The sequence below is a fragment of the Botrytis fragariae genome (genome assembly GCF_013461495.1).
Source record: "Botrytis fragariae strain BVB16 chromosome Unknown tig00000006, whole genome shotgun sequence".
In the NCBI taxonomy this organism is placed as follows: Eukaryota; Fungi; Ascomycota; class Leotiomycetes; order Helotiales; family Sclerotiniaceae; genus Botrytis; species Botrytis fragariae.
This window is the reverse complement of record NW_023500988.1, coordinates 1933829-1952577: the sequence shown is the minus strand read 5'-3', so window position 1 is coordinate 1952577 and position 18749 is coordinate 1933829. Positions and strand designations below refer to the sequence as shown.

Genomic DNA, 18749 nt, shown 5'->3' with positions numbered 1-18749 from the left:
GGGAACATATATTGCATGAGCTTCAATTCATTCTGGAAAGGTAGTGCAGTCCTTCTATATCGCTCTGGTAACCTGTCTATTTGCCGTCCATGTATCCTTCATCCAACAACGCCGGCTCTCTCGTTTTCGTTCAAAATCAAACTCCAAACATATTGCTATTATCGTAATTCGTGCTCGACCTTAGTGGAACGTTCTCTGGTGATTGTAGGCCGTTCTCCTGTATTTGTAGAAGGCTCTCTTGTGATTGAGGAGCGTTCTCTTGTGGGTGTAGGGCGTTCTCTTGTACTTGTAGAGTGTTCTCTTGTGCTTATAGAACGCTCTCTTGTGGGTGTAGACCGTTCTCGTGTGCTTATAGAACGCTCTCTTGTGGGTGTAGACCGTTCTCTTGTGCTCATAGAGCGTTCCCTTGTACTTGATTCGTACCACTCATTAGTCGACCACTCCACTATCAGTTTCTTTGCATCCTCAGATAAAGTATAATATCCTGGGTTGTCTTTCGGAAAGAACATAGCTGGGAGATTGTTAGCCCCCTAAAACTTCAAATCTTCGTGGAAACTCACTCATATGGGCACTTGTCTCATCAGCGGCCTTGTCATTGATGGCCTCTCGAAAGAAATCCTTGGCGCTAGTTTTTGGTAGGTTGCAGAATGTCCTTTGATTTCCAATGACACTCCCCACCAAGCTCCCATCAGCTTTGCTCACTGCCTCTTTGCCCAGCCTTGTATACAAATTTGCCCAACCGACCTCTAATTCCTTCCGTAAAGTAACCATCCCAGCTACCCTCTTCTTCAACTCTTCGCCCTTCATTAAGCATCCCACAAACTCAAGATGTGATCCTACCCATGACCACCCTTCCTGAATCTGATCCTTTTTGAAGTACGCAGCTGCACCTCCAGCAGCAATAGCGCCTGCTGCTCCAGCATACATTGCTAACGTTCCCCATTTCTTCCAGGCAGGTGCTTCTGGAGGCGGTGGTGCTGGTAATGCCGCAACTGGTTTCTTTTCCTCTACCGTTTTGTCTACCTCCTTCTCGCCCCATAGTGCACCTGCCAGACTACTCACTTGCGCGAAAGCTGATGTAGCTGCATTGTAATGACCTTCAGCACCGTGCGCAACTACACCTGGTGATATGCCTAAGTAAGGAGTATCGAATGCAAGAACACCCTGAATGTATGGGAACATAAAAGCATTTATTGCATCTGTAGTTTCTTTCGAATCTATCACCTTATCGGATGTGATTGCCAGTGCCGTATCAGCAGCGACAATTCCTCCCATAGAATGACCAATAAGTATCGTGCGGACAGAAGGGTCGACGGTTGGGGAAGGTGTTCCATTTTGGACTTCAATATCGATTACCTTTTCTTGAAGCCTGTGCAAAATCAATTAGCTTTAGGTTTCAATGTTAATTCAAGGTGTAACAATACCAATCTCTGAATCTGCTCACACATTCTCCCAGATCTCCTCGAGTTTCGTATTGTGGATATGTGATCGCGCGAACCTTAACTTTTGGGAGACCATGGCTTACGAGAGCTCGAAGGTGTTCAGGAAAGGATCCAAAAGTATCATCTCCTCCTTTAAAGCTGGCTCGGGGATTAGTCTGTGCGATCTTAAAAAGAATGTCAACATATCTTTCTTACCCGTGAATAAAGCAAAGAAGTATAGTCTTCTTCATATTTGGTCATTGTTGAAGTTGTTCTCCATGAGAACAACTTTGGATTGCAAGAACGGGTGTTAATGCAAACTCGCAATGTGACAGGTTGACAGCGAGCAAGCGGCGGGGCGGGGGTTACAGTATGAACAATCACGGATCATCCTCCAAACAGAGCGGAGAGAGAGCCTCAAGATCAGCCACGTCATATTTCACACTTCACATTTATTAATTTACACTTCACACTTCACACTTCACACTACATTTTATAAGGATCTCGAATATGATATTAGAAACGATATTGCAACACAAAGAGATACATAGGTAGTACTGGTAAAAGTCTTTTTAATAATGATTCTTTCATGGAAATTTATTTCGATATACCATCTACATTCTTTAGTGCAATAAAGTTACATGCCGCAATGAAAAATAGTTGTCTACACCTAATTCTTGATATTTTCGAAACATGATATATAACACGTCTCTAAACTCATTGAATGCGTTCCGATAGAAAACGATCTCCTTGCCTGCTGGGAGGAAAGCATGAGTGTCATGACATACCCGTTGAGGCCAAGTCCTTCGAATCACAAAAAATTGAAGGGTTATTAGATTGTCAGATCTGAATTGGGAGATATCCTGATGCCAGGGCTTCTTTTAAGATGCGATCTGATCGCGTTCATGAGGTATCGGTGTAGTCAAGTTACGTAGAACTATCCTCGTCACGACTTGGAAAACTCACATTCAATCATTGAAGAAGCTAGAGAACGTCGCCAGCTACATAGTATTTCTCAAAACCAGGGTTGAAGAGCGAGTGAATTCACCTTGAGACCAGCTGAAGCGAGATTCACTTTCAGAATTGTCACCCAACAACTTCGGATATCACACCGACCTAGTAATCTCAAGCGGCCCAGTCCCTACACCTTGACTTCTTCCCTCCCTCTGGTCCTTTCACAGTCTCCAACTCTTCAGATCGACAACTTTTAAAGCTAACATAATGAACCACCGAGGTTTGTTTCGGGTTGACGTGGATTCATTTCAGAAACTCATTGATGGATTGGACGTTCAACCACGCGAGGAACTGACAGGAAGACTTCAGGAGGAGGCTCAACAACGATATCTTGATGTTTGCAAGAAGTTTGAACCTTGGGGACAGGCAGATTTTATACATCTTGTAAGTTTTGCAAACACCAGATTACAAATGATTGATATCCAAAACTCATCATCTTATAGTCAAAAATTACGCCGCCAAACTTCTTTGTTGATATTATCTCCTCTTACAAGTCAAGGTCGAAACTCATGCCACCATCTGAAGACGCACTTCGCGTCCACACAGAGCTCAGAACCAAATCAATCGGCGAGAAGCGAAAGAAGATCAACAAGACATGCAACCTCAATATTATTCCACCCGAAGTCAGGGAGCAGATCTTCCGTGTTATTCTCGAGGATTATTTTGCAGAGTTCCCTAGACGTTCGGTGCTGGTCTATCAAAACTGGATCATGGGACCCTGTAAAAAGATCAATATATCAGGAAATACAGGATTAGCTCTCAAAGATCTTCCTGCCTTTGAAATCGCTTTGATCCCTGTTCAGAAGCTCTATCGAGAGTTCTTTGCTTTGAGGATTAAGCAATGTACAATTGAACTTCGTCCTAGCATTACATGGAGCCATGTCTATAGTTTTCCTCCCGAAGTTCAAGTTGCCGATCCACCCGAGGAGATCACGGAGTGGGTGACCGATAGTTCGAAGAGCAGTTTTGAGTATATGGCGTGGGTTTACTTGCAAGAAAAAGAGCTTGGCTTTCATCCCAACATCGGCAATAGTTGTTATAACCTCCCTCTACGTGGCTGGGTTTACCGTTATCCTTCTCTCTCTAAATTATCTCCAATAATGTTGGATAATATTCACAGTGTTGATATCATCTTAAGGTTAGTTCTCTTCCCTTCTCAATCCAATCTCAAAGTCGAGGGCCTATCTTGGCTATGCCAGACCGAGAGACATTCGATATCTAAATTGTCCTGAATCCACCTTTCTAATTCGAGATGTCATACCGTGCCTTTTGAATTTACACCCCTTCACATTTAATGCTAACAATGTGACATCCACAGCACCGATTACCTTGGCACACAGTACGTTGATGATACTCAGCGATGGAACGAACATTTTGCTCCTACATTCGATGTTCTCAGCTGCGTATGTCTATTTCTCATCCCATTTTCTCTCCAACCAGCCAATTAATATATTATAGAATCTGAATTACGCTGCAAACCTAGCCTCCCTCTCTTACATTCTGAGCCACAATACCCGGACTTTCGAAAGCAAATTCAACCAAGTCGTCACCCTCCCTACTACCACGGTCCTTGCAATTATCCTCCGCTCTCTCGAGAACTCTCTCGCTGTCGAGACCAAGCAGAGCACCCTAGATACCAACCCTTATTCTCTGATCCCTGCCCCTCTATCCCAGCTCACAACGTTCAGTATCAAAACTTTCGAAACCAAGCTTCCCTCCAAATGTTGTAGAGGCATATACAGCCAAGAAACCCCTACTAGCCTGCGTGAAAGTGCGGAAGTTATAAATAGTTTACTGGCAATTTCTCTAGAGTCATCAAGAATTGAGAGGGTACCTGGAATAGGCCGGCGAGAAATTGATTGGGGATGGGGAGTTAGTTGTTACCAGTTGGTCTGGGCCGCGGGAGTTGGTAGAAAATTGCTGATTTGTGAGAAGACAGAGAGTGAGCAATCGAAAGGCTGAGTGATACTTTATGGTTCACTGTTGCGGAAGTTTGTTACTTCTCACTTCAAAGTTTCTGTTTGCTTTCCGCATTGATAAATCGCGTTTCTCCTTATGAGAATTGTCAAGCGTGGCGGGGTTTTACATGAAATGGGCATGTAGATGCTTGATACAGAATAGGTACTATAAAGACCTAATTACAATTATGGCATATAAAGTTTACACAATGTCTCGTCACCTAGTGAGTGCTTTGTTCGAGAAAAAAAAAGGGTTCAACTCATTTCAAAGAATGACCAATCTTTAATTTCAACTATCTATTAATGCATATAACAGCTACCCACTAATCCAACAATCTGTCACTAACCTTACACGCTCCCTTTCACACTAATACAACCTCTAAATCACGCACCAATACAATAATTAAACAACAAACCAAAAGAAAAGATTTTTCCAGTCTCTGTCTCCCACTTCTCATTCTTCTACCTCCATCTCAAACCAACCACCATTTCTCATCTCGCATTTTTCTCACTACCTTCAGACCATTACCCGCTAACAACGAGATCATCCACGTACAATCCCGGTGAATCGGTAGCCCCGCTATCACAGTAAGAATGCACTGTCAAAGGTACACTCTGCACTCCATCTCCAACGCTTCCGGGAGCAGTGAAGAAGAGATAGATCATGCTCCAGCCAGGGTAAGTGGAGGAGTTGATGAGAGTGGTGAGGGAGGATTGCGTGGGGGTTTGAACTAAAGAGAGGGTTAGTGATTTGTTTGGGAAGAAAGTGAGGGAACGGAATGTAAAGGATGACTTACGATAGATGTAGCAATTGGATGATGGGTTGATGCTGAGGTTATTACTTGCTTTCACGTAGCCGGTAAGGAGATAGTTGTACGAGGGACAAGCGGATATGGTTTGGGTTAGAGTTATGTATGAGGTGGCTGAGGATGATGGGAAGAAAAGTAACTCTCTGGGAAAGGAAGTTTAAAGATTAGTACCATGTATCTATCTTGTTTGGGGATGAGGAGAAACTTACAAACTGGTAGACCCGCTATGAGGAACGGCCGCAGTGGTATAACTAGGCGCATTGGGTCCCGTAGCCACTGCTTCAAAAGGCTCGATACCATTTCCATTTTCGAATCCACCATTGATCAAAGTAGGATGGATAGTGCAGGCTGGAGGTGACACAGTGGTAAATTGTATAACAGTCGTGGTTCCAAGGCTAACCACGGTAGTTGGTACTTGGACTGTGGTTATGATAGTCGTTGCAACAGTAGTGGCTTGTGTAAATGTTGATAAGACGGTCGTGGTTTGGCCTCCAACTGTACTAATGACGGTTGTGGTTATTGTGATAGATGAAATGGAGGGTAGAGGTGTGGAAGAGGTTACTGTGTATATGCTTGTCGATGTGACTGCAGAAGAAGGAAGTGCTGAAGTTACGAATGAGGAAGAGGGTAGCAAAGTGTATGTGGTGGAAACTGCGGTACTGGGAATTAAGCTCGAAGCTGAGGAAAATTCAATTGAAGTGCTAGGTTCAGCGGACGTGAGGGAGGTAAATACAGAGCTTTCGCTCTGAATAACACTGCTTGGTTCCAAAATTGACGTCGATAGCTCCGGAACGCTTGTCGTTTCAGAGGAAACTGGCACAGACGATACAGATATGCTGTTCGATACTGTGGGCGTGACATAGACTGAGGAGGCTTCCGTAGAGACTTCTGAGACTACCGCGGAAGATTCAACTGAGGTCTGGATTACCGAAGAAGAAGAAGAAGAAGGTTCTGAAATAACAGCACTACTCGAAGTATAGGCTGGAATTGAAGTGGATCCTTCCGTAATTATCGAAGAAGACTCCAATGTAGTTACAGGAATAACAAGACTGGTTGATGGAAGCGAAGGTTCAGAAGAGAATGACGAAAATACCAAGCTTTCGGTAGAAGAAATGGTTCCCAAGAATGACGATGCGAGCGTTGAAGATTCAATTGAAGAGGCAGGACTAGGACTTGTGTAAGTAGCAGCTGCACTACTGGTTGCTGATGTACTGGCCAGAATCTCGGAGCTAGTGGAGGCGGATGTGAAGCCGGGAGTCGAATATACACCACTGCTGGGAGGTGCCGAAGAAGATAAAATTGGACATTCTGAGGCAGTTACTGTAATAGTCTCCTGAGTGGGACATAGAGATAAAGTCGCTTGTCTTTTGCCAAATTCGTAAGCAGCGGTAGATTCAAAGATAGAAAGCGCAACAAGAAAAAGTCCTGGGGAAACGAACATGATGTCAAACTTCAACGTTTAAAGATCAGGAAATGACTGACAACGAAAGGCGCGGACAGCTCATGAAAGAGCTCCACAAAGGGTTTATCTATATAATATTGAGCTCATCCTCAGCTGTCGTTTGAAATGAGACACACACGCAAGAGATCAATAAAACTCCTTGATTTTCTTTTCCAATTTCGAAAGGTCTCAAAAAACTTGTTATTTTGAGCTCAAAGAGGCATTTCATGCAAGGAACAAAATATGATATGGTGGAAATATTGAATACCGCGAAACACCATATTGGCGTATGGGCGTAGAGCTACACACCTAGTGTTGAGCACTTATTGTAATTCTCGCGACCGCGCCCTTTAGATGTTGCTGGCAGATTTTCACAATGAATCTCCCACTTTAGTCTGATCTACGACTATGATTCCAATGTGTAAGATTCCGCAGGACAATGAAAGATTTGATATTGAAGCATCTACTTTAACTGTCGAGGCACAACCATATTGATCCAAATTACTTTTGGCGAGTAAAGTTGATTATGAATTTGTCTCAAGTAAGGCAGCCTCACTCCCTGAGAGGAGTCAAATGAGCATAATTTTTCCAGGGCTTTGATGTTATTACAGGAAATTGCACCTCCAGGCTCACTGCCTCGGGCGTCGGCGGAGAGCTCCAATGTGACCTATTACATTCAATGTCAAGATCGGTTATCTTTGCCACAACTTTACTTTTTCCCCTCAAGCCTCGCACAAATTGTGAACTTTCAGCTTTCCTTACTTCTCAATATCCAACCTTCTATCTTTTCAATTACTTTCATATTGAATGAACGATAGATATGCCTCGCAATCGCAAGGGAAGTGGAATCTTTGACTCTTATGGTTTGCCAAAACCTATCATTGGAGTCGTGCGGACTACTGCCAAAACGACTGCCAGCACAGGTACAAGCACCAGGCACTTGATCGAATATTCGGCGACACCGAACCAATCTTCAGGACAAAATGGACATACGTTGAGACAGAGCACGTTGATGCCAAAGCTAGCAGATGGCTTGGCATATAACATTCCTGAGAGACCTCCATCATTGCAACACATTTCGGCTTTGAAAAGGACGTGCAAGTCCATGGCAAGATACTTTGAAGAAAACTCAGTCACATCCCTTTCTCCGGCGGGGCGTGTTAATAGTGATGAGGTATATATTAAGAGAAAAGGAAACAGAGTTGTATTTACAGAGCCCATAGCTACTTACAGAAGTAACGGTACAGGCAAAACCTTTGGAATCATCCGTCTCAAAGGTGAAGAGGTAAAATTTAAAGCAGCAAGTGGCTGGGGAAGGAGAGAGCATGACGATTCGTTACGGGACAACGAATTTTGCTCAGCCGTAAGTTTCCCAGGTTCTGTTAGGGCAGCTATTCATGTTCTAGTTGTAAAGCTAGATCGCAGACAATGCCCTTTTTCTTCCATACAAAGCGGTGCTAATCTATCGATTCTACAGCAAGTATTGCAATTTTGCAATTATTTAGGCTTTAAACTTCGAAGGAATTGCTGGGACAAGACTGAAATCGGAAGATACGCAGCTTGCCACGTCGAGAAGAAGCTCATACTGATGCTCGTACTGGATTTGATCTACGACGCGGAGACTGGCGATATAGCGATGTATAGATTAGAAGAACTTTGGAAATTAAGACCGCCGCTCCGGGCACAAATCTACATCGATAAAGACCCCTGTGAGGGTTGCAGAAACTTTGCTAGTATATTGAGGGATTCGACGGGCATCGAATTCGAAATAATTGCTGCAAAAACTTTTGTGGAAGCAGAGTGGGTGAAGGTGGATGGGAAAAAGCAGCTCCGGGGAAAGCATACTGCACAAAATGGGCAATCTCAAATAACGAAATACTCAATGTCCAAGACAAATAGGTCAGAGAAGACGGTAGACGACAGCATACCGGAGGCTTCCCCATCTCGGAAAAGCAAATCTGAAGGGAAGCGGAAGAGATTGTTGGACGATTATGATGACGAATATGTTGATGAATCATCCATCTTCCATTCCAATGATTTGCAACCAAAGGCCAAAAGATCATACAGTCACTCTCGAACTGTCGATCAAGTCAACAAATCGAAGTCTAACTTATTTACCCTTCATTCGAGGAGGCCAACCCCCATCCACAACGTGCAGAAAGATCTTGCTAGCAACACGCACTTGCCTTCAACTAAACAACGAAGCACAAAAGTGGATATGAAGTCCACGAAATCTAGCCTGCCTTTGAATTCGACAAAACACGTCAAAGTGCCTCCACCACGAGGTACAGTAGTGGACCACTACTCTACGTCAGTGAAGAGTGGCAGGCTGCACGGCCATGCTGTACCTTCTGAGCGATCACGAGCAATAGCGGAGTTTCAGCAGGCAAAAAGCAGTTTACTTTCCAAGCCTGTAGATCGCAACTTGCCAAGCAATCGCAATATGCCATCCATATCTTCACCCGCCGGAACATATATTTACACAGCATCTGATGATTTAGATTCCATGAGCTTGAGAAGTTCGAGAACAGCTTCACCTGAAAGACCTGCAGATGTTTTACCTACCCCGGAAATAACGCCCCCGACAAGACATGCAAGAGGTTTATCCTCAAATAGATTGAAGGCAGCAGAGCCTTTCACCCCTTCGAGATATGCCCAGAGCTCACGTAAACGAAACCTGAGCAAAGCTGCAACTCATAGCTCATCATCATCATCAAAGCAAGTCAGTTCCAGGAGCATTGACTTGACCACTCCCGAGCCATCACCATTGTTAAAGATAAAAAACTATCAATACACACCACCTTCCAAATCTAGCAAACATCGCTCAGAGAAGAACGCCACCCCTATTCCATTCAAGCTGTCCAATAACCTCAATTGAACGTTGATTCAATCTTGATTCTTTGTCAAATATCAAGGTACTTAATGTATACTAGACTTTTTATATATGTATATATATGTACAATACATCTAAGTCCGTTGGTTTAGATGAAGACGCGGCTGTCCAAGGTACCAGATATCGCCTGTTACAGTAGATGTTAGCGTCGATTGTCTCAGCCCGTTATCTTTCCCCGAATGCAGGAACTATAATCAAAAGATGAATTATTTGCAAAATGTAAGGAATCCCATGCGTTATCCATCATTTTGCTTTGTTTGTAAAATATTGAACCGGATATTTGATAATTCGAGCTGATTCGTGAAGGTTGATTGTAATTCGTCGAGACGGCCAACAGAGGACGATCTGAGACCATCCATTCTGATTTGACCTCCTTCTTATGATTTTAGAGTATCGAGTTGGCTTATAATCAAAGAGTATACTCAGAGGCGCGGTAGATAGCCTTCATTCAGGCTGGGTGCCAAGTCCTTTCTGGCTTGCATGCATATGTAGTTGTACTCGCAAACATCCCGGACTCAAAGGGAGAAGTGATGGACTACTGGTAAACAACCTACATACACTGATCTGCTATAATTCGTGCTAGTTGCATCCACAACCTCCTCTTGATGATGTTCCTTTGGCTCACTAGCGTGGAGGGTCTTTTCGCTTCGCTTTAACATACACCTACTGAACGACCACGCGTATTTTAAAGAATGGAAGTTGACGTTGTGATCGCCGCCATTCCAATTCAATATATTTGTAATGCAGTCCGTGATATATACTAATACTAACACGAAGTAGATACTCGATCGGAATGTACATACCTAGTACTCATCAATAGGATTTCATTGTGTGAGACACCAAATGAGATCTTTGTGTTGTTCGACATATTTTTCGTGTAAGCTGGTAATTTGAGCAGCATACTCATACTCCGCACGACGTAAGTACGGTACTCGCAGAGCAAGTAGCTGGAATCCACAAGTGAAGGGATTTGGCCAATGGAGACAAAGGATTTTAACACGAGCCCCAAAAAGAGAATTCAATGGGGAAGGGCCACCAAGCTCCATATCAAATCGTCAATCAATCAATCCATACCTATCCATAATACTGGGTGAGTCACGTAATCTCTAATCGCAATCGCACAAAATAACCGCAAGCCTTGAGAAAAATGTGTACACCAACAGTACAAAATACACACATTAAAAAACCTTGTTAGGAGCACTAGAAAAATTAAGGAGATCCCGCCAGAGTCAGCAACGGATTGTTAGACACCGTCTCCCGAGAAGAGCCACGTTCCTGTCTGTCTCATCTGCCATAATCCAATTCCCCTCTACTGCCCGAGATAGGAGCATCGATCACTCATTCGAGTACAGCTTCCACAGAGCAGCGTGACAACGTTATTGGCTATGAGTACTTTGACTACACCCCGAAAGTAAATCCCCGATAGGACTTTGCTTTTTTGTCTGACCCCAAAACATATTTGGGGGTTAATACAAGAATGGCAGCTTTCTTGTTGCTGCTATCGCTATCGTTATGTTCATTTTTTCCTCTCATTCTTGCTTTACCAGGTAACAGCGTTTCGCCGTTGTTAGACTCTTCTAGCAAACTAATCTTACCAATACAGGCTGTTGTAGCCAGTGCAAGCCGAGTCTATACCAATACAATACAGGGAAAGTTGAGCGGTCGGGATATGGTGCAAATTGCTCTTCTGTGTAGTGTATTTCCTGCTTTCTGGTATCTGCGAAATGGAAGGAAGAGCAAGGCTTACAATGACACGAAATCGCTCAATGGGAGTGCACATGGAACCATTCCTAAACAGAGTATAGATATCAATGGTGAGCTCTGTCGCAACGCTCACTCTTTCCGCAAAGAATGGAATTGCTGGGCAAGATTACTGATTCATTGGATTTGTAGATTCCGAAGTTGTCGACCCAGGACTTTTAAAAAAACATTCTGAGATAAAATCCTACACCACAAGTCGTTTCACATATTCTTCATTGCGAGTTTTCTTCAGCAGACATGCTCAAGCAGACAAGCTACCTACAAAACCTGCCCCGCTACCTCTACTAGTTTTCATCCATGGTCTGGGAGGTTCAGTTACGCAATTCAACCCTTTATTAACAAGCCTTGTGAATTTGGCATCATGTCTTTCAATCGACCTACCAGGCTGCGGCCTTTCTGCATTCGACCCAAAATTATCTTGGGATGCTTATACTGTGGACGCTCTTGCAGAGCTTGTGGGGAAGGTTATTGAGGACTATAGAGAGAAGGATACGAAGCAGGGTGTAGTTTTGATTGGACATAGCTTGGGTTGCTCTATAGCCGCCTTACTTGCATCTACAACGTCGCCACAATCAATTGCGCTATCAGAGAACGTCATGGGCCTTGTTGTAAGGAATCAAATCATTTGTAAGGTATATTGTTGCTTACTAATTAAAAATTTAGGCAATCTGCCCTCGCGCGGAACCCCCTAGTGAAGACGAGGTTACCAAGTTTAAGAAGCTACTTTTGGTCCCGAATCTCATTTTTGATCTTTGGCGAAACTGGGATCGCCGGGGTGGCCCTGAGAGTGCAAGTGTGCATAGATTTGTTGGCCCTTCAGCAGATGAGGAAACCAAAAGGCTTCAAGAACGATTCAATAGCCAGAGCAAAACCGCAGTATGGAGGAGAATGGCAGCTGGTACTTTGCCCGTTTATGAAAACCACATTGCGAAAGGTGGACTTGCGGGCAGAGATGTCTGGAAGGGGCTGGATATGCCTGTCTTCCTTGTTGCTGGGGCAGCTGATAATATCACAAAGCCTGGGGAGATTGAAAAGATCGCCCAATTTCTTGGAAAGTCTCACCCGGTCCAAATTGACCCCAACGACAAAAGTGAGCCTATACTTGATGCAGCTGCGCCTGTTGATATGTCTGGGAAGAACAAATCTATAAGCAATGGTACCAATCCCTCAACTGAAAACCTGCTTCTCGAAGGAATCCCCGATACCGCTGTGGAATCGCTGGAAGACCCATCAACACCGGATGATACTGAAAGAATTGAAAACATCCCTCCGCAACCTCTCAGACCGAAGCGGGTCCTGAAAACGACAATCATTCCAGCCCCCGCTTCGCATGCTTTGCTCTACATGCCAGCCACTGTGAGAACCCTTGCAGGTCTTATATCCGATTTTCTTTGTACCCAAGTTTCACCTCGTTTATCCTTGGGTTGGCAACTACAATTCCTCTCTACTTCCGGCAAATGGGATGTGAAGAATTTGGCAAAGTGGCAAGCAGTGGCGCCTGTTTCAGAGCCTATCGCGGGCGTATTTCGTGCCATGAAAACTTTGAGAGAGGTAGATGATAGTCATTGTCCAGAGGTGTTTGTGAAAGATTGGGGCGAGCAGATCAAGGATATTGTGGATATTAGCCACGAAAGTCCGGTGTACGATCCACGAGGTCTTGAAAGGGGCGGAATACGATACCACAAATTCCCGACGGTATCTAAAATTCCACCCACATCTGACGAGGTTGTCACCTTCATCAATTTGATTGATCGGCTAAGAGATGAGCAGGCGGCAAGAAAGGAAAAGGGAGGAGCTGAGGGTGAGTGGTTTGTGGGGGTACACTGTCACTATGGCTTCAACAGAACTGGATATTTCATTGTATGTTATCTGGTGGAAAGGTGTGGGTATGGAGTTCAAGGGGCGATTGATGAATTCGCTAAGAGGAGACCGAAGGGCATTAAACATGCTCACTTTATGGACCAGCTATTTGTTAGGTACTGCGTGGGGCTAAAAAGAGCGCCCACACTCTAACGGCATGATGGTTAGTAAAGACGCATTGATTTTGGGTGCATCGAACCAGATGCTGTCAGACGCGAGCTAGGAGTCTTGGATTGTATTGATAAGGCTGGGGAACAGGAATCACATCTCTTACTATTGTAAATACCTAGTACGGGTACGATTCGAGGTTTCACACGGTCAGATGGACGGATTTTCATTACCCAAAAGTCGTTGTACGGGAGAAGCTCCCTAATCATCAAACAGCATACCTTTTTCTCCAATTTGCACCCAAAAAGATGGCAAAGGCGGAACGACAGGAATTCTAGATATGCAACAGAGGCACGAACTTTTGATCCTTCATATGAAAAAGCTACAAGTCACCTGCGTCCAGGACTACTGTCTCACGAGGATTAGGGGTCACGGACTAATATATTGTATGCAGTGTTATGTTACACAGCTTCTGTGGAAACAACATGACACGATTACTTCATCGTATCTTTTCAGCTGTCTGAAGATGAGCGATGTGGTTGAATAATTAGAGTGGGGGCTGAGGGCTGGGCTGAGGTTACAGTTGTGTTGCGCGAGGTTGATGCGGGATTCATGCGGGATTCATGTTCGATGCGGGTGACGGTGCAGTTCCCGAGAGAGCCCCGTACCAATGGTAGATATTATTGGAGAAGTGGATGGAAGACTAGTTCAGATGTTGAAAAGACGCTTAGCAGGAAACGTCAAAAACGGGGGGGGGTTCATCTTAAGAGCTGAGGGGGAATAAAGCCAATAAAGAGGAATCATTTTTTGGGTCGGTAGGAAGAAACATGCTTGCAAAGTAACTTTAGAATACAAAGTGCGTTGGATTCTCGGATTTCAAAAAAGGCATGCAAAATATCAATAAGATTTAGAAGTTAAGTAACGTCATGAATTGAATCTGTACGGTACAATTGATCCATCTTTTTTCATCACCCTCTAGCCTCATCAAATGTGAATATTACTTCTCTCTCCCCTACAGTATTCGCGGATGCTTTCCATATATCTTATAACGAATATTGCGCTGATCCTGATCTGACTGATATCTGAGCAAAGACTACAGAGATGTCTTAAATTCCAATTCTTTAAGCCGTGAACTGTAATGAGCTCGGGGTCATCGATGAAGTGCGCAAAATGCATCACAGCTCTTTCCCGTAAAGAATATAAATTAACTTTGAAGATCCATAAATTTAGAGGATCCTCATTAACTTTAATGGGAACCAGTCGGCTGAGTTGTCGGGGTCCGACTATTGTCCATCTCTTGTCCATCTCTCGTCCATGTGACATTAAATGACGGACGTGGGTGAAGTGAAAAATGCGTAAGGCTGCAATGTGGAAGACTTTACCGGTCCACGGGTGACTTTCACGATGCATAACTTACATAATTCGCATAAATATTTCCATTGCAGTGCTAGCTCAAGGCTGTGAGCGACGTCGCCTCATTGATTGGTCAATCATTCCGTCCTTTTACAATTAATCCCATACACAATTTCGTTCATCGTATGCTTAAGTACCAGTGCTTCCAAGATCGCTTTAAGCAGCAAGTTTAATATTACATTTTTCTCTCTCTTGCAATGTCCAATTGCTGTCGAGATCAAGTTAAGATATTCTCATATTCCTTCTTCATTTTCCTCAATTGATGCCAACAATGTGCACATGAATACGAGTATATAATAAATTGACGTGTTGCGGGGAAACTAAACCTCAGCCTGATTGATAAGATGGCCGCTGAGGATGTTTCCGTAAATGGCGAGTCGCATACGGAGAAAAGAGATGGAACATCCCCTGATCCCTCAACTGAGAGGGGTGATAATGATGCGAGGCCAACCTCAGATGGAGTCTCGAAAAGAGGTACCGGACAGACTGAGGTCAAGGGTGAGGAGAAGAAGCCGTCCAAGTTAAAGGGAATATGGGGGAAACTTGGACTCGATGCACCGACGTTGATGATGATGTTCAAGTATGACTTGGATCCATTCTCAACCGAAAAGATGCTGATGTATGATCTAGGGGATCGGTGGCTCCTACAATTGCTATTGGCAAGTCAACTGAAGCCCATATTACGTTCCTAACCCTAACTTTTATATAGCTTTCTACGAATCCGATTCGGTTTCTCAAACGTACACAACTTTAGGATATCTGGTAGCCATTATTTGTGTCATTAGCCTGCCTATTATGCCAAGGGCCAAATTCTTTCAAACGATGATACTTAACGTAATCGCCGTCTGCATTGGGGCTTCAATCGGAATGTTGGGACTATGGAGCAGCATCAAAGCACGAGAACATACTTCCACACCGGGAGTGCCACAAGCTTATAATTCCTCACAGGCTGCTGTGTGCGCCATCTGGTTGTTTGCTAACATATGGTTTGCGAATTTGTTACGCGCCAAAAGTCCAGCCTTGAATGTTCCGGTCATTATGTATAGCATATTCTCAAACATTGCTTTCACTTATGGTCCACTTTTCTCTACTGTGGCATCAGCCGAATCTCTCATCAAACAGATGATAAAGTCGTTTTTGACTGCCTTTGCTCTAAGCACGGCGGTTAATGTGTTCGTTATACCTGTCTCGTGTCGTTTGGTTGTTTTTAAAGGCCAAGCGGGATACATTCAATTGTTGAGGGGCGTTCTCAAGGCTCAGACAACATATTTGCAAAGCTTGGAGGAAAGTGACATGTTTGCTGCTTCAGGTGCTGAGAATGGTAATATCCCTGGCGATCCATCTGACGCTTCCAACAAAAGCAGTGCAGGATCTTCCCATCCAACCCTGTCTCCGGAGGCTAAGGCATTGAAGGGAGCAATCGATGGTTTGCGCGGGTTGCATGGAAAACTTTACGGAGATATGCCATTTGGAAAGCGGGAGGTCGCCTGGGGTAAATTGGATGCTAAGGATATCGACAAGATATTCAACTTGTTCCGGAACATAATGGTTCCACTGTTGGGAATGAGTACTATTACAGATATTTTTGTACGAATTGGCGAAAGACGTGGATGGGCCAAGTCCACGGGATCAAAAGATCGTTCTGAGCAATGGGAACATATGCCCTTGGAAAGTAAGGCAGAAGAAAAGAGGTTATGGAATGAAGTGATGAAGACTCTCCATGAGCCATTTGCTATCATCACTGCAGTTATGGATCAAGGATTAGAACATGTAGCACTTACCTTGGAGCTTGTTCCTCGGCCTAAAAAGAAAGCCGCTGTTGACGTTGAGACTGCTGATGTACAGTCAAAGCCTGGCGATGCTGGATTTCTCGCCTATATGGAACAGGCCCTGAATGATTTCTATAAAGAGCGCGGAGCAACTTTAAAGAAATGGGCACATGAAAAGGGTTTGTCTGCAGAACAATTCGATACAAGTAGACCAATTCCTCCTGCAGGTGCACCTGTCAGTGGAGACGAAGCCGCGCATAGAAGAGACCAGCAGCAATTATATCTTATTCTTTTCATGGAAAACCTCGTACGTTGTAATAACTCCGCTTCTTTAAAAATGCTAATCAATCTAGCTTTACACGGCCGGTCTCGCAGTAATTGAGTTAGTTCGGTTTGCAGATGGAAAAGTAGAAGATGGAACCATGAAGAAGAATCGTCTGATCCTACCAGGTCAACGGCGGATAAAAAAATGGATTCTTGGCCTTGCAAACGCAGATACGACCGTGGATAGTAACACTCCAGATAACCAAGAGGCAGGTGTAAACAACGTCTACTTGGGCTCAGGATTCAATCCCCGAAAAGATCCTGAACATTTACCACCAAAGACTGCTTGGCAACATTTTGGCAATGGGCTCAGAACTATCCCGAGGTTTTTAGGAAGCGCGGAATCAGCATTCGGCTTTAGAGTGGCCTGCGCAACCTTGACTTTGGGTATTGTTGCATTCCTTCAAGATACTCATGTCTTCTTTCAGCAGCAAAGATTAGTTTGGGCTTTGATCATCATTGCAATTGGTATGTCGATAGTCCGGTCTTGAGCCCGTAGAGAAGCTAATTGAAATAGGTATGACGATGACTTCAGGCCAATCGATATTTGGATTTCTGGCTCGTGTTGGGGGAACTGCACTAGCAATGGTCACCTCAATTGTCATCTGGTATATTGTTGATCAAAAGACTCCAGGAGTCATCGTGATGCTTTGGTTTTTTATATTCTTGGAGATGTATCTTTTCTTGAAATTCCCTCGCTTGATACCGGCTTGGCTCGTGTTCATTGTCACACAAGTATTGATTGTTGGATATGAACTTCAGGTCAGGAAAATTGGAATTGTGGCATCAACCAGCAATGGACAACCTTATTACCCGTCAGTGATTTACTCCGGTTGAATTGAGACCTTCTAACGTGAGGACAGGATTTATCAGCTTGCTCCATATAGACTTGCATGCGTTGCAGGAGGATCTTTTGTGGCATTCATCTGGACTTTCTTCCCTTACCCGCTCACGGATCGTAGCTGGCTAAGAAAAGATTTGGGAGCAACCCTCTACATCTTGGCGAACTACTACTCAACAGTTCATTCAACCATTCATACTCGAATGCATGGAAGAGAAGGCGATATGACATCGAAGACTAGTCCTGGTCGTCGCCTTGAAAAGGCTAGGCATAGGATGTTTGGCAAGCTTCTCATGCTTCTACCCTCCTTGGAGCAACATGCTGCTTGGCAGAAATTTGAGCCTACAATTGGAGGAAAGTTTCCTCGTGAAACTTATGAAAATATCATAAAGAGTTGCTCAAAGTAAGTGGCACTGTATTCTGGAGGTGCACGTATGCTAATCACTGATTTTCAGTATCATGGGATACCTCGCATTGATGTCGTATACAGCAAAAGCCTGGTCCAAAGATAGTCGTACAAATACCGATACCCGTGGCAAATGGCTTCGTGACCTCGCTGCTGTCATGGATGAGATCGAACCCACTAGCCACCAAATGACCTCAACCCTTGCGCTCCTTTCCGCTGCGATCAGTGCAGGCGTGGCCCTTCCCCCTTTCATCCAACTTCCCCAACCTTATAGCCTGAATCGCCGACTTGAAGCTCTTGATAGTGGAATACTAGATTCGAGGCATATCCAAGAGCCGGGATATAGCGCTTATGCTGTTATGCAAGTGGCTAGCTCGTTGGTGACGGATGATTTGGCTAGGCTAGTGGATTGTGTGAAGGAGTTAGTGGGGGAGACCGATTTTTCTTTCACAGTTGGGGTTAGCGAGGACAGTTTAACTGGGTCCGAGGGAAATGGAAGAAAGGGTAAAAATGACTAGAAATTGGATTCAGAGAGGTGATTGGGTAATTACAATGCTAATCTTGCGCATTGTGGTAACAATTGGGGTGGTTTAGAATGTAGACCTATAGAAAGGACCCAGTTACCAGTTACCAGTTACCAGAGAGTGGAGACTGGGTATCCTATTACTTGAAATACTTAATATAATGTAGGTACTTTTATACATATAAAGTATCTAATAACGTCATTGAAA

General features: G+C 44.1%; 6 protein-coding genes across 6 annotated transcripts; 4 read left to right on the top strand and 2 right to left on the bottom strand.

The window, feature by feature from the left end:
• Window positions 1-158: 158 nt before the first annotated feature.
• Bfra_001770 (putative pgap1-like protein) lies at window positions 159-1672 on the bottom strand (the record flags this gene model as incomplete). The annotated part of the gene is made up of 4 exons (XM_037332195.1): window positions 159-511; window positions 561-1369; window positions 1425-1580; window positions 1638-1672. The coding sequence occupies 4 exons, from the start codon at window positions 1670-1672 to the stop codon at window positions 159-161; spliced, it is 1353 nt and encodes a 450-aa protein (XP_037196349.1).
• Window positions 1673-2642: 970 nt separating this feature from the next.
• On the top strand, window positions 2643-4397 carry Bfra_001769 (uncharacterized protein; the record flags this gene model as incomplete). The annotated part of the gene is made up of 4 exons (XM_037332194.1): window positions 2643-2819; window positions 2879-3573; window positions 3754-3838; window positions 3894-4397. The coding sequence occupies 4 exons, from the start codon at window positions 2643-2645 to the stop codon at window positions 4395-4397; spliced, it is 1461 nt and encodes a 486-aa protein (XP_037196348.1).
• Window positions 4398-4918: 521 nt separating this feature from the next.
• Bfra_001768 (uncharacterized protein) lies at window positions 4919-6643 on the bottom strand (the record flags this gene model as incomplete). Its single annotated transcript, XM_037332193.1, has 3 exons — window positions 4919-5124; window positions 5191-5345; window positions 5412-6643. 3 exons carry the CDS (start codon window positions 6641-6643, stop codon window positions 4919-4921), a joined length of 1593 nt encoding a protein of 530 aa, XP_037196347.1.
• Window positions 6644-7463: 820 nt separating this feature from the next.
• Window positions 7464-9521, top strand: Bfra_001767 (uncharacterized protein; the record flags this gene model as incomplete). Its single annotated transcript, XM_037332192.1, has 1 exon — window positions 7464-9521. One exon carries the CDS (start codon window positions 7464-7466, stop codon window positions 9519-9521), a length of 2058 nt encoding a protein of 685 aa, XP_037196346.1.
• A 1492-nt stretch (window positions 9522-11013) lies between these two features.
• Bfra_001766 (putative dual specificity phosphatase catalytic domain-containing protein) lies at window positions 11014-13603 on the top strand (the record flags this gene model as incomplete). The annotated part of the gene is made up of 4 exons (XM_037332191.1): window positions 11014-11350; window positions 11430-11905; window positions 11961-13273; window positions 13465-13603. The coding sequence occupies 4 exons, from the start codon at window positions 11014-11016 to the stop codon at window positions 13601-13603; spliced, it is 2265 nt and encodes a 754-aa protein (XP_037196345.1).
• A 1419-nt stretch (window positions 13604-15022) lies between these two features.
• On the top strand, window positions 15023-18536 carry Bfra_001765 (putative mfs transporter protein; the record flags this gene model as incomplete). The annotated part of the gene is made up of 6 exons (XM_037332190.1): window positions 15023-15341; window positions 15388-16754; window positions 16801-17239; window positions 17289-17586; window positions 17635-18015; window positions 18068-18536. 6 exons carry the CDS (start codon window positions 15023-15025, stop codon window positions 18534-18536), a joined length of 3273 nt encoding a protein of 1090 aa, XP_037196344.1.
• Between the last annotated feature and the right edge of the window lie 213 nt (window positions 18537-18749).